We start from the raw sequence: 15,043 nt of genomic DNA on the forward strand, positions 1-15,043 counted from the left end.
CCCTGTAGTCACCTGCAGTTTCTGGTGTGGCTCTCTTCTGTCCTGATGTCAGGACAAATGCAAGCTGCAAAGGCAGGTACAGCAACATAAAGTTACTCTGTGTAGTGTCTAAATATTTGTTTATATGTAGCATGGACTCCCTCCCTGATGTTTTCCAGTTCCTGGAGGTCTAAGTGCAGTTAGGCCCATAGGCTCACCGTCACCTTTATTCTGTTTTTTTTCAGCAGGAATAGCAGACATACCAACCATCCTATTCCTAGACAGACCGTTGTGTTTCTTCACCTGTTATGCAGCTTTTCTTTTTTTTCTTCCTCCCCTTGTCCTCTTCCTTGGCTCTTTCCCTCCCAACTACATGCTGTGGTCGTTTCATTATGTGTATCACCGACGTGTTAACAACGTTGCTCACATGAAATTGTAGTTAAGACAGTATTACCAGCAAATATTGTCAGTCGGACAAATCAGTAACGGTCCTGTCTTGCACTTGATGCTGCTCCATTAGGATAAAGTAGAAGTGAAATGTAATGCAATTTACATTAATCTGTTCTCATCACATCATCAGGTTATCTGAGAGGATGCATGTGCATGAGAAACTGCAAAAAGGGAGATTACTTATTATTAAAAAAAGGTTAAATGGTCATGTGGGAGTATCCTAGGGCTTTTATAAGGTAAAATAAATAGATCTTTTCCTTTTCTGACAGTAACATGAGAAGAGGGAAACCAGTAAACTAGCAACTATTATTAAGAAGTACCATTTCATACTGGCCTTTGATTCATATGCTGTGGTTGGATTAAAAATAGGTTTGCATAATTTTCTGACCTTTAATTTATAACTAGGTAAACTCGAAGTGAGAGAAAACTCTACACTCTTCAGGTGAAAACTGATCTCCTGCTAGGGTTGGGAACACATTTTCTACCTCATGCAGTGTTATACGGCTGCTCGGTTACATTATAGGGATTTTTCGCTCTGTTCAAATAGCAATTACTGGCCTGTCCTGAAGCAGGATATTGGACTTCATGACAAATGGTCTGCCCTGAACTGGTAAACCTTGTGTGCTAGTGTAGCAGCCAAGAGACCATATGTTATTGTATCGCTGAACTAAAGAAATAAAGGTGTTTTCATTTAAATAAACATAGATAGAGCACAAATCCCCTTGAGGTAGGCAGGAGCGAGGGAAGAGGGGAAACTTGACCAGGCGTGTAATGATGCTGTATTATCAGAGGGTGCTTGAGGGGAAAGGGTGCTGCCTGCATTGCCCTGGGTGCATCCTCACACAGTGAAAATGCCCCTTAGGAATTTTGTTGTTGTTTTCCAAAAATATGCTTTTGAATATTATTAGGAAATTGCTTAGCCAGTAGTTTTCACATCGTTGACTGGAGCCATCGCTACATTCTAGGATATAAGGGATATGCATAAAGAAAAAATTACCATTGGGGATACTAGAATAAATATTTAAAGTGCTGCTTGAAAAAACATGGTAGAAACATGATTATGGATTCACAGAAGCTGGAACAGATACGTTGACCAATGCGAACAGTGTGACTAGAGGTAGAAATTTTATAGTGGGGTGGGTTAGAAAGAATGCTTTACAACCTTGGATGTTGATGTGAAATCTGAGCTCCAGTAATGTTTTTGGTTTTGTACAAAATATTGATCTGTACAGTAGGAACATGTGATTTCTTAAGATTTCTGTAATTCCCAAGATAAAATATACTAGACTTTATAGAGAAGTACTGGGAAATAATTTAGTAAGGCATTTCATTCTCCAAACCATGAAGAGTGTAGTACTATATGGTGTAGGTTACTTACTGAGCTGGTGTGCTGTCTGTAACCAGTGGGCTGCCTCTCTATGAAGGGGAATGTGCTCTGGAGAGTATAGTGTCCCGTGCAGCAGGACCCTGAATTCTGATTGCCATTTCTACATGGTGTTGTACTGTAAGTACATAATAATAATAAATCGCATGGGTATTCCTTGGCAGAAGGGAGGGTGGGCAACAAATAGGAGTACGAGTGGGCAGCACAATGAGTACTCCTATTACCGGTTTTGTTACATACATTATTTTTTCAATTCATAACTTGTGCAGGGTACTAAAGAAACAAACATGCAGTGAGTAGCAGAAAGCAGACAGATTGGTGGTGAAACAGTAGAAGAAAATTTTTCACATAGAAGTTACCCATCTTCTAGTCCTTGAGAAATAACCTTTCCAAGTGACTCCTAATTCCGGGGATTTTTTTTTTTTACTAACTGTATTTTATACAGCTACAGGAGAATCTGTAGTCAAATAGGAAAAAAAGTAAGTGTAACATAACCCTGAGCGATGGAAACCCTTGGAGACTTACTCCATGTGTAACTTCTTCCTTAAGATGAAGGCCAAGGTAAGTAAACGGGCTGGGGCATCGTTTGCAAGCTGATTCGTATGTGTTAGTACGTCTTTCCAAGCTCTCCAGTTGTCCAGAGTTCATCTTTGACTTTGACACATAGTAATGTTGGTATGAAGTTTCATATATTTTTTTTGTTGTTTTGTGTCTCTGTTCTACTCATAATGTGCCATTTTTAGACCAAACTTCATCGTTATTTAGAGAGAGCTAAACATTTTTCTTGTCCTGACTGGCATTGGTAATACCTGACACTTTTTGATATAAAGATGATAAGTATAGGTAGATTCTGAAAAATTTAGCAATTGGACTTTTAAAAGGAGGAGTTTGGGAAACAATCTTCATTCTTACCTCCACTTTTGATCTATGGGGTTATAATGTCTCTTTCTGTAAGATTTCTATTCAAGTGCTTGAAATAATCTATCAGTAGAAGTTAACACCAGAATAAGTTAGTTCGCAGCACAGGCTGTCTAGGATTGAACACTGTGGTCGCTGTATTCCTGTATTACAGGGTTGCTGTCTGGATATGGAATTATTTTCTTTTAGGATCTTAAGTACATTTACCAATGTCTCCTCTAGTTAACAATTTCTCATTCGTGTGGAAAAGTTAAAGTTCCTTCCTTCCCACAATGCAGAAGTTACTTTCAGAGACTACAGGATATTCACATGCTGAAGGTGGAGATACTGGTGCACCTAGATACCAGTCATGATGATTTATTTCCTAGAGGTGTTTCTGTGGCAATTTACTAGCCATCAGGGAAGGGATATGTTTCCAGCAGTACTGTTTTATCAACTGACACTGAGGTAAACTTTTGATATAAATGAGAGTTTTGGGGTGAGGGTGAAAAGATACATTTCTTTGAGTTTCTTGATTTTGCATGCAGTGCTCTGACTCTAGTTCACCAAGTAACAAAAGCCACTATGCAACATGTACATGTCTCAGCTTCACGTGATGCCTCAGCTTTTCAGTGGATCCACAGCAGAAGAAAATAGGTTTTCTGGTAGACTGGACAATGGTCATGCAACAGTTAATTTCTCCAAATCAAACAACCAGTGCATCCTTTTCTTTTAATGAAAAGTGTTCAAATGTTTGAAGCATAGAATTTGGGGGTTTGAACTCTGCCATGGTTTTCCCTTTCACTTGCAGTGTTGTAAACCTACATTTATGATCAAAGTGGCTTACAGTGAATGAAGGGGAAGAAAATTGAAATCTAAAGATAAACTTTTTTTTCATATGTCCTAAATAACAAGGTAGAAATATAGAGTTATGCAGTTGTGTTAGAAGCCTCAGGCTGTTACTAATCAGTATGAGGAAAGATTAAATAGAAATTACCATGGCAACCATCTAACATTTGTGAGTGAATCTCTGTTTCCATAAGGCAGTTCCTAACGTACAGTACTACATATTCTAAAATAGATGTATTCAGAGTAGGTTGGCGCAGAAACTACAATCCATATTTGGTGAACGGCAGTTAGAAATGTTCTCTGTTTATACCTTGAGTATCTTTATTTCATGGAAAATGTAGACATGGCATGATACTGGGGAGTTTTACGCTCACTTGCTCTATTGGCTGGAAGTGATGTCTATTGCTGGAAGTGATACTTGTGTATAATTAAACATCATTTTCTGAGTACAAAAAATGGACCTTATCAGTTATTTATATGGATTATATCTGGGTATACTGTTTCTTTCCAGTGACTGTTAAAACACTGTGTGTAGGATCAGGAGATACAGGTAATACTATGGAAATCTATTTCATGTCAAATCTTTGCTGTACCGTCTTTTCTCTGTTTTTACATTAAAACATCAAGCATGACAGAAAACGTAGAACGTAACTCTTTTTCTCAGTTGTTGGGTAATCTGTAATGATATCTGTAGGAGTTTCCTCTTGGAGTGGAAGGCACTGCCAAATCCTCCTGAAGAGGATGAATGCCAGGGGAGAACTGCCCATGCTGCGCGAGCCTCAGGAGCTAAGGTCAAATGACCCTGGGTAATTTTTTTTCAGAAATTCCTATTGGAAAGACAAAATCCAGACTCGGTATTTTAAATATTTAAAACTTAATATTGAGTAGTTTTTGAAAAACAGTTTTCTTCCAATATCCTGACTTTACTGTCGCTCAGAGTAGCCCCAGTCAAATATTTCTGATAACGTTGAGCAGAATAATTTTTATTGATAGTTTACCCTGCATGGATTATTTGCTGGTGCTGTCACAGGGTCACCGTTTCAGCCAAAGTGCCCTCTCTCTTCTGTTCCTTCAGGAAATTTGCTTTCTATATCATTTGAGGTTTTTTCTCTGCTGCCTGGCTGACAAGTGGAGTTACTAATAGCTAACTTTTACTGATGTGCACTGCTAGTGGTCTGTAATTTCAGGAACCTTCTGTCTGCTGGGCTGAATGGAGAACTGGAGCGAATGGGCCAATCTTTCCCAGTATGAGGTTCATATAAATATTGTTGTCTGGCAACAAATACAGAACAGTATGATGTAAATTAATGCATTGGAAAAGCAAAATAATTAATTAAACAGCTGTTCTGAAGCTTGCAAGCTTGGCTGATAGGTAATTGTACTACCTGGCCTGGCCATATCTGAGGGAAAAGAAATAATACCAAAAGTAAGATTTCCTCTTAATGTAAACTGAAAAATAGTGCACAACTACCTGCAGTTTCATTATTATCAATTATTTAATTTTTGTGTCATTTTTATCTCACATGATCTGTCTCTGTACCTTGGTCTTTGAGGAAAAGACTTTGATGAAAACATACTTTACTTTCAGTGAGAGGGGTAGTACTGGTAATAGAAAAGAAAGTTCTCCACCTATGAAATGACTGATACAGTGTGCTCTTCTTTTTACAAGTGTATTGCTACATCTGCAGGAGTGTACTTTGCCTGAAATCCACTTATTTCTCTCATGTAGCGTGTCACTCGCCTCGTCTGGCTTCTTCCTCCTTCAGGCCCTCTCATCTTCCCCCTGCCCTTTGTCATAAGCTTTGCATTCCCCTTGTCCCGCCATGTGTTTTTACTGGAGTCTGTACGGCGTGTTACAACCAGGCTGGTTAAACAGACTGGGTCTGCTGTTAGATACTGGGGGTTCGAGGGCCTCTGTCGTGCTCTGGTGTTCCCCCTTCACTCGGGTAAATGTGAATCTGCCCCTCAGAGCAGCATCGGATGGCTGGGCTGCTTGGAGGAGGCCTCAAGTGAGGGTGACAAGCTTTGAAAAAAACATCTTCAAGCTAAACATTTGGCCTGACTTTCCTCTATATGTAAATGCAGTGCTTGTTTCACAGAAAGCGGTATGATTACTTACAGATGTAATTTGAACAGAATCTAAGAGGTGAAGGCTGTGTAGACTGTTGCCAATACCCTTACAGTTTTTTCTAAACAAACACACAGTTAAAGTCAAATGATGGAAAACCAAAAATACCGTTCCATAGGAAAGTTAAATATTTCAATAGCAAAAATGAAAATTATTTCACGTGGAGGTGGAATAGGGAGAGGAAATTTTCCTTTAGAATGATGGTGTTATAATTTTGCTTAGAAAAAATCAGAATTATGTTTTGGTGGTGACAGGTTTAGTAATTTCCAATGTTTCCAAAAATAGAAGCTGTCCAAATATAAGCTATCTAAGTTCTAGTCAATAACAGTTTGTCTGAGGAACTGCTGGGGAATCTTGAATGCTTTTGGTCTGCAGCTGAGGTAGGTATTCTGCTGTGTTATGCCAGCACCAGGAAAACCTTGGAAGTCCGTGTGCTTTTAAACAAATTGGAAGAGAAATATTACAGCATCCCACAGGACACAGTGGAAAAAAATAATAAAAAAAGGCAGGAGTTGTTATCAACTTTTTCTTCATTTAAAAAAAGAAAAAAAATTGAAACAGGTTCTTATCAAAGGGGAAAGGAAAAATGTATTTCACCTTTCACAACCTGTTTTAATGGGTGTGCTAGATTTTTGTCTAGCATGCATTTATATACAGTTAGAAAGGTCCAATGTCACTGATATGACAAAGTGTTTTACCCTGTGGGTTTCTGCTTCTTACATTCATTGATGTATTTGTGGAATTCGGAAGGCAGAGAGAAGCCACAAAAAGGTCACAAAACTGCAAGCCAAGGTAAACAGCCTGTCAGAATATGTTTAGCAAATGACAGTGTAAACCCCAGGAAAAATATAGAAGGGGGAGGAAAACCTGTTCCCTTGGAAAAGACATTTCCTGGCTGGAAAGGCATTGAAGTTTAGAGTCACTTACATTGCTTCCTTTCTCTCTTCCAACACATTCTTTGTTCCGGTTAATTCAATTTATGGTCCTAGGCACCTAGGCCATAGGGAAGAGTCATACATGTTCTGACACAGGTATAATGGAAGGCATTGTGGGCATCATGACTAAAGACAAAAGCATCTTTCATCCCAGGAAAGATTGGACTACTTCTTTGTCATAAATTTTACTTTGTAATATTTGAATAATGTATTGAACATAGATTTAGTAGCAGAGCATTTCTTCAGTCATTGTCAAAAAGGGTCGTGTTTTCTGCTTTGTATGTTCCACAGAAAAGAAGGATTCATTGTTTGGTACAACATGCATTTTAATTTTTACTCCATTGCAGATGGAAAATAGCTTCTCAGTTCTTGGTTATTTGTCATAGTTATCTTGCATTGCAAGTACAGGCTTCTCTTGATGGGGAAATAATTTTGAATGGCTATGCTGTTGTCCCTGCTGCTCTTTAGCCCTGTGATGTGAAGCTGCAGAATGATGTAGCACAATCTCGTAAATGTTAAAACATCTGAACCACTTTTTGTTACTTTTCACAATAAGTTCAGACTTTAGTCCAGATGTGCAATGCAAGGAATTTTAGTTGCACAGAAGATTATTTTGGCAGGCTCTCACAGCACTTTCAGGCTAGATGACAGGAATAAAGTTACTGGCTAAAAATGTCTTTATGTCCAGGAAACAGGTGAGGGACGTGAGGGACTTTTTTCTGTTGATGTAGACAGGGCTTCTAAAGATTCCCCTTGCTGATGGTGAAATGTCTATATTATGCAGGGAGCTCCACCTACCTCTGTGTTCAGCAGTAAGAAAAAAATACTCTATCTTCCATATTTTCTTATAAAAACAGACATTTTTGTCTACAGCACTAGAATCGTTTGTTCAACATAGAAGAACACAAATTCTTTGTTGGTCCTGAGGGAGACATTGCAGAAAGGGAGTAATCATTATAAACCATGACATATGTACTGTACCATGTTGCCATGAGAAAGTTATATTTGATTGGATTAGAAAATAGGTTTTAGTTAAATCCCTTAAATAATGATATTGATAATTCTTCACACTGCAGTGCAGTACTAGTGAGTGCTATATAATGGTTAGAGTGTTTCCAGATTTATTACTTGGAAACAAGTGGATTTCTGATCAGAATGATGTTAGGGTAGGAGAAAGGTGGTTGAGAAACCTCTCCAGTTAACACCGATAACACACAGGTAATCAGAATGATTTCTGATTTTCAAATAACAGCTTTTTTACAAATACCATATACAAAGATCGAGGAGAAAAGAACTGAATATAGAAGAAACACCCCAACAAACAGAACTGTCTGTATCTGTCATGTGTATCCAAAAGCTGAATTTTATTTGGGTTTTTCAGAATACTTATTTCCCTCTATTTTACCTCTCAACAGATGGAATTAATTAGCATTTATTTTAAGGGTCTATGATTTACACTGTGGAATTTGAGTTTCTCTTTTATTTCAGGGATACCAGGAGACCAAAGGGTGCAATAGAAAGTACTCTGCAAGTTATGTAGAAACAGTAACACCCATATTATGCCTGATCCCCCAGACCTCTTAAGCCTAAGTCAATAAATGTAATGATTAACTTACTCGCTTTTTACAAGTCAGAGAAGTAGATCATTATTTCATGTTCTTAACTAAAAAAATATAAAGGTTACTTTGAGAAACTTCATAAGCTGATCTTAAAATAATAATTAGTGCTTAAAATGATTTTGATGTGATGAGCCCTGAAACCTTAGTACAATTAATGTACACATGGCCTTTGTAATAAGTTGTATACCTGACCATAAAGCAAAAACACTGATGGATCAGTTAAAGGAATTAGTGTTGGGGGGGGAGGGAAGATGGTGATAAAGTAATTAGTATCACAAGTTCAACAAAGATTTAAAACTATGGTACATGGCAGTAATAGATTTTGAACACAGTTAATGAGCATATTCATTGCATTCATCTTTAATTAAGTGGAAAAAATACTGGTCCTTTAAATGGAGATAATAAACATGCAAGTCAGTCTTGCACAAACATGCAACACGAGAATTTCTTGCCTGCTGTCTTAACTAGGGAACTGGGAATCATTATAAAGATTAGCTTTACTGAAAAAAAAATCCAGAAAAAGCTTCAGTAGAAAATATTTATTAGGTAATGATTTTCACCTTAAATACTGCTTGGGATATTTGGTAGAGTATGTGCGCATGTTTTTTAAAATATGAGTATTTCCTGTCGTCAGAGGTAGGACTGTTTGTACCCTTGAAAAGGATTCAACGTTATTTACCAATTTAGATTTACATGAGGTGCATTTAGTGTATGGCTACACATAGAAGAGAACATAAAAAAATCAGAAACCTTGAAGCTTTCTCAGAGGTGTGTTACTCTTGTGGCTAGAATACAAGCTGTGGTTTCAAAGTCAAACAATGCCTGGGAAAGCCGTGGGGATGAACCCCCAAGTGCTGGCTCTGCTTTACCCGCCACGCTCGCGCCTCCACAGCCCACCCGGCTGTGCTGCTGCAGGAGCTTGGGGGGTTCAAGCTGCAACAGGGGAAATCCCGCTGAAACCCCTGGTGTTTATGCTGTCGGTGGGCAGCTGGGGAACTGGCGTGAAACAGGTTAAAGCACTGAAACCAGCCTTACCTTCTAGAGCAGTGGCTTTCAGTGTTTTTGTGATTTGGGAAACATTTCCAGTGGAAGTGAGGACCGTTGTGTGGTGTATGGAAGCTAATTGAAGATAATTGACTGGCATTTCTTACCGAGCCTTCACAGGTCCCCAGGGATACCCAGACCACAGTTTAAAAGAAATGTGAAACTAAATCAACCTTGTTTCACTCTCTCAAAGCTCCCAACCCACATCTCTCTAGTCAGTATTCCCAAAATACCAGGTTCTTTCTGACATGTCTTTGCTCAACAAATGTCTCATTGGGATATGCATAAACTAAAAAACGTGCGTCCAAGTGTCCCTGGGCCACTTTAACCTTCAGGAGCTTATTTACCACTGGTATTACAAGAGGGGAAGCCTTCTGTACCACCAAGACCCTGAGCTTTCACCGGTGACACGCAGCATACTGCTGGTGATGTCGCAGTACAAATTACTGCGCCACGCTCAGGCAATTTTAGTGGTTTTTTCTCTGACTTTGTTCTGCCCTATCCGATATGTTGTAATTGCTTTCCATAAAAGGAGCAAACAAAACCATACTCATGGGTCTTTTAAGAATGCTAACTCCACTTTTTTTTTTTTTTTTTTAACCTCACTGCATGATTTTATTACGTATTTAAGCCAGTAGCAACTTTGAAGCTAAGTTTAAAATAGCTGACTTTGGTAGCATACTTTTAGCATTACAAAAAAAAAAGAAAAAATTGTAAACTGCAGAGACAGTTTATGGATTAAAGTAAGAAGTTTATATAAATTTTATCAGTAAATAAACATTTGATTTTTCTTTTCTGCTCAGGTACGACTTTGTAGAAATTGAAGAGCCTAGTGATGGCACTGTTTTAGGGCGCTGGTGTGGTTCCAGTAGTGTGCCAAGCAGACAAATCTCCAAAGGAAACCAGATCAGAATAAGATTTGTGTCTGATGAATATTTTCCTTCTGAACCTGGATTCTGCATCCATTATACACTTCTTATGCCAGTAAGTAACATGTTTCAGATTGGAACATTTCAGGAAAACAAAGTCTTTGAAGTGGTAGCTCAAAAGAATCTTATAATAGCTTAGGATTAATTACTGTTTATTTCTTAATAATAATAATAATGAGCAATCTGCCTTCCAGAATTGTACATTTTGTTTCTGTTTTTTTAACTAACTGAGTGTTCTTGTGGTTCTTCTTGGATGGCTTGGGACTGGGAAGTTGTGGGTTCAGTTGTTTGTGTGGAAACTTCAATAAAATGTTTGCATTCCTGATACAGTACTATGAAAAAATTTTTTTCTGGCTTTGAGAAGAAAAATCAGTGTAAGAATCGGCTGTGTAAATGTTGAAAGAGCATTGGGAAGTTGCAAAAAAATTGAAGAAATTAATGTTTTCATTAGTCAGCTGACATACAGAGACAAGTGATTATACCTAGTTCAAAACCAGAAAAGTTCTTATGCTTCTGGGTTGTTTTATTGTAGTGACAAAGCAGACAATGCATAATACTCATTTTCCACTGTATTTTCCCTGGAAGCTGTACTTTAGACTTCTCTTGAATGTGACTTAATGCTTGCAAATTGCAGGTATTAAACAATAGACATTGTCTAAAATGTGACTGTTTTCATTGTCAACAGATTTCTTTTACGTTTTTCACTAAGTGAAAGATCTGTGATAGCAAAACAATGTTTATAGATTTTATTTTATTTTTTTAAGGACGAGATAATGTTCTGAAACATTAGAGTGGAGCAGAACAGGGATTGACTTGTTTTAGAATAGGTATTCCATATTTAAAGAGAGTAAGGAGCATTTTTGTGAAAATTCCTCATAATTCACTTTGTGAATCTCCAAAGTAGACTTGTGGTCTGTGGTATTTGGTTGGTGGAAAATATCTGCAAGCTCAATAAAAAATTGATCAAAAGAATCCATTTTGTAACCCCACCAACATGCGCTTCACTGGAGACGCGTTCGGCTTGCTCATTGCTTTTGCCATTTTTGCCTTCTCTCCCCATCCGCACAACTTCAGTTACTGTGAAGAAGCCAAGAACAATTTCACACATCTTTTCAACAACACATGATCTTCTGCTTAACATATTTAGCATGCTGATAGCGATGTCAGCGTAATAGTGTGTGTCTGTACATATATATATATGTACATTCTGTTGTTTTCCTGTAAGTATTTTTAAATATTTAGGCCTGACTAAGAACTCTTCCTGAAGTGAATAAATGTTTGATCTGCATCTATGACTCTTACGAGTTAGACCCTTTTGGTAGTAGAATAGTATGACTCGATAATGATGAATCTTGAAATTAAATAAAATGTCAATCAGTCTCCAAAACAACTTGAAATATGGCCACGTTTAAACTTTTATACACTCAAGGGCGGAATGTAATAAGTATGTTTACTTTCAGAAAATGGTAAAAGAAAATCCCTATTTGCATGCTGATGCCAAATTTCATTGTTGCAGCTCTAGTATTACATCCTACCTGCTACCTATCGTACTTATGCATGATCCAGTTTCTTTGGAATGGATTAAACAAGGGCACCTAAAAAACCAGAGTGTATGTATAATTATCTTTATGCCATGTGGTATAAATGGACTGAGTTTATTCCTTGACATTTGATGGGGGAGATGGTTACAATATAAATTATCAACACTTGCAAAACAATTCTTTAATCCTTGATATTTTTACATCACTTATTCAATAGACAAAACCAGAGCTGACATCTTAGGATGCATTTTTAGTCCCCCATTTTTCTCCACTAAGATTGTATAGCATAAGAAGTAAACATACAAATTGTTATAGAAACCAAGCATGTTCTCTCTCACATATGTAACAGGCAAAGCAGATGCCTTTGTCATTAAGAATTCAGAACTAGCCTCAGAATGTGCAGTATAACAACTGCTTATTGGTTTTGTGAGTATTAATTTCCAAATGTCTGTTTAAAAGGGCTGTGTGATCTTTTTCATCAAAAATTACCTTTGAATAAGCCATGCAAAATACAATTTCAGACTGCAGGTTGTAAATGAAATCTATATTGCTGGGTATCAGGATTAGGCCTGCTTCTTCTACCTAAAGCAGTTGAAAACTGATGCCAAAAAAATGTGGTTTTCTTTAAAACTATGTGATCACATCCAACATTTCAAAAGAAACAAATTTACAGCTCCCCAACCTCCACACAAAAAGGTGTCAGCTATAGAAAATAGCGTAAATTTTAAATAATTCTTGCAAAAATATGATTGATTCACTTAGTGATTCACTTCAATGAATTGGTCCTAAACAGTTAAATATTTTTTTTCCTCATTTTTTTGACAAGAGGGGGAGGGGGAGATGGCTGGTATACTAGCAATGAGAGATTGTCTGGGGAGAAATGAAGCAAAACTGAAATAAAACAGCGCAAGATTGTTTCTGTATTTGGGGGCCACACACAGAGAGCGCCACCGGACACATTTTCAGGTCTTTTAAAGAGCAAGAGAAATGGCTTTGTCTAAATCTGCTTTAATTTATCGTGTATATATATAAAATTTACTTTGTATATGAGATTTCAAACCAACCTTTCACATGATGAATAAGTATGGGGAGAATGGCTATTGATCTGATTACTTTATTTCTAAGATTTAGTCACTCGAAAGGATTCACAGCAGTTCCAATGTCAATAGATGCCACATTATTTTCTAGAAAGGTTTATCATGGGATTATAAGGCACCTCATAAAAGCAGCACATGTACTGTGTAAAAGCAGAGTGCTCCCCAAGAAAAAACATGAAGCTTTTCTTCAGATTGTAGCCAATTACAGTTTAATAATTTGAATTTCTTCCATTTTAAATTGCGTACCCTGGGTGCATCTAGTACTTTTTATAATTCTGCTGTAACTCAATTTCCCTTTCCTCTGTTCTGTAGTTGCAAGTTAATTTTGCCTGGAATACTGTAAAGTGGAAGGAAGTGATGAAAAAGCTTATTCATACTAAGAAATGTAGTTTGTCTTATTTCAAAATTATTATGCTAATTTCAGCCCAGATTTCTTGGTCACTCTTTTCATGCTCTGCCCTGTCACTTAGTCTGTGCTTACTGGTGAGCTGCTTTTATTTGCTAGGGGCTGCTTAGCGGTTGTTCTGCATTTTGATGGTTCAGCTATGCATTTATTAAATGTCATGGGGTTTGGCAGCACTATACCACTGAAATCCTCCTAGAACTTTATGGCAAAACCCATCCATATTTCATTTCTTTCCACGGCCTTCTTACCTGCCCCCGGTTACAGCTCTAATCCACATAATAGCACCATGCAACTGAGGGAAACATTATAAACTCTATTAATAACATATTTGGGCCTCAGTCTTCCTAGTGACTTGTTTAGTTTAAACTATGTCAGTTACAAGTTTGGCAGAGAAAACTTGATGTAATAAAGTCCATTGTTACTTGGGGAGTGGGTGAATGGGATACTTGATGCCTGAGGTGCCATTAAGGAATGCATGACTGATTGCCAAAGTAGTTATTAATTATTCAGGGCACTCAGAACAAAGCAGCTCCAGTTAAAGTTGAAGCTGGGGGTGACTGTATTCCCCTTCTTTTTTTGGCATATGGTAGCATGTCTTTTGTCGCCAAAGATCTTTGCAAAGAGCAGACTTAACCCTCTTCTATGCAAGTGAAGATGAAGAGGAAAATCCAAGTTTAAAGACTGACCCAGCTTCAAAGGGACTTGGCAGGTGGTCTGTAAATTCGGTGCGGTACCTGTGTGGCTACCTGGACTTCAGTCATAGAGAGGTGGGTTTTTTTTCTTTTGATGCAGAGATGCTGTTAGTAGTTCTCTTGCTCTTAATGGTAATGAAGATTAAATTTAATACGGATAATCTGTTTAGAGCTGTCTAATAATTGTTCCTTTATTGCATCCAAATTGACTGAGCTTTGCTCTTTTAGACTTAGCTTTTTGACTTAGCTTTGCTCTGTTTGTGGAACCTTGTAAACTGAGCTTGTTTAATGAAAAAGACAAATAAAATCTAAAGAGTGCATATACTAATAGAACAGAAAAAGGAAAGCTCTTACCTAGCACTCCATTCCTTTCAAAAATCCACAGATATCACAGGTATCAGGTGTGTGTCTTGCATGTCAGTACCAAAGCTCGAGGAGGGCTTATCTTTGTGTGTGGCAAAAATTCATTGTAAATCAGAGAGGTTTGGGGGCTAATTCTTTCCCTGGAGATTTCTTTTTGCATTAAATTTGTTTGAGATCTAAAGACAAATTTTTTTGACATTTCTTAAATGAAATGTTAAAGATCACCACAGAGTACATAGATAAGAAGGACATGCTTCAGATTAATGAAAAGACTACAAAAAGTACAAAACTGAGGGTGGCTGTTATCCATGGGACTACAATGAGAGGGAGGAAAAAACCACCCTAGCAAGCAGAGAGAACATCTGAAGGGTATTTTCTAATCAAATCATAACATCTTGTTTTCCCATGACAATATTTCATTCTGTCACGTGGACATTTAAAAAAAAATAAAATTTTGTGTATGTGAAGCAAAGGGTTAGAAATTAATGTAGCAAAACTGTTATAGCAAAACTGTGGGGCAGCACACATGTCTGTGACAGTGTGTCCTTGACCTGCACAACCTGAGATGTCAGTGTGGATTTTCTGACACTCAAAAAGGAAGAGAGACATTGTGAACCTACTTGGTTGTCATTTAGCTCTTAAAAGGAATGACTATGCGTATATGACAGCAAGTTTTTTACTCTGAAGGACTACGTTCCTTTCTGTCTGGCTAAAATGCGAATGTAGTTTC

The 15,043-nt window shown here is 37.6% G+C and overlaps 1 protein-coding gene across 1 annotated transcript in view; it reads left to right on the forward strand.

Moving 5' to 3' along the window:
* PDGFC (platelet derived growth factor C) overlaps window positions 1-15,043 on the forward strand; it is a 135,249-nt gene that overhangs the window by 87,212 nt on the left and 32,994 nt on the right. Inside the window, exon 3 of the mRNA XM_056326538.1 lies at window positions 10,089-10,269. Within this exon, the coding sequence (XP_056182513.1) occupies window positions 10,089-10,269 (181 nt within the window). The remainder of the gene's footprint in view (window positions 1-10,088; window positions 10,270-15,043) is intronic.

This window comes from Falco biarmicus, chromosome 1 (assembly GCF_023638135.1).
Source record: "Falco biarmicus isolate bFalBia1 chromosome 1, bFalBia1.pri, whole genome shotgun sequence".
Lineage (NCBI taxonomy): Eukaryota > Metazoa > Chordata > Aves > Falconiformes > Falconidae > Falco > Falco biarmicus.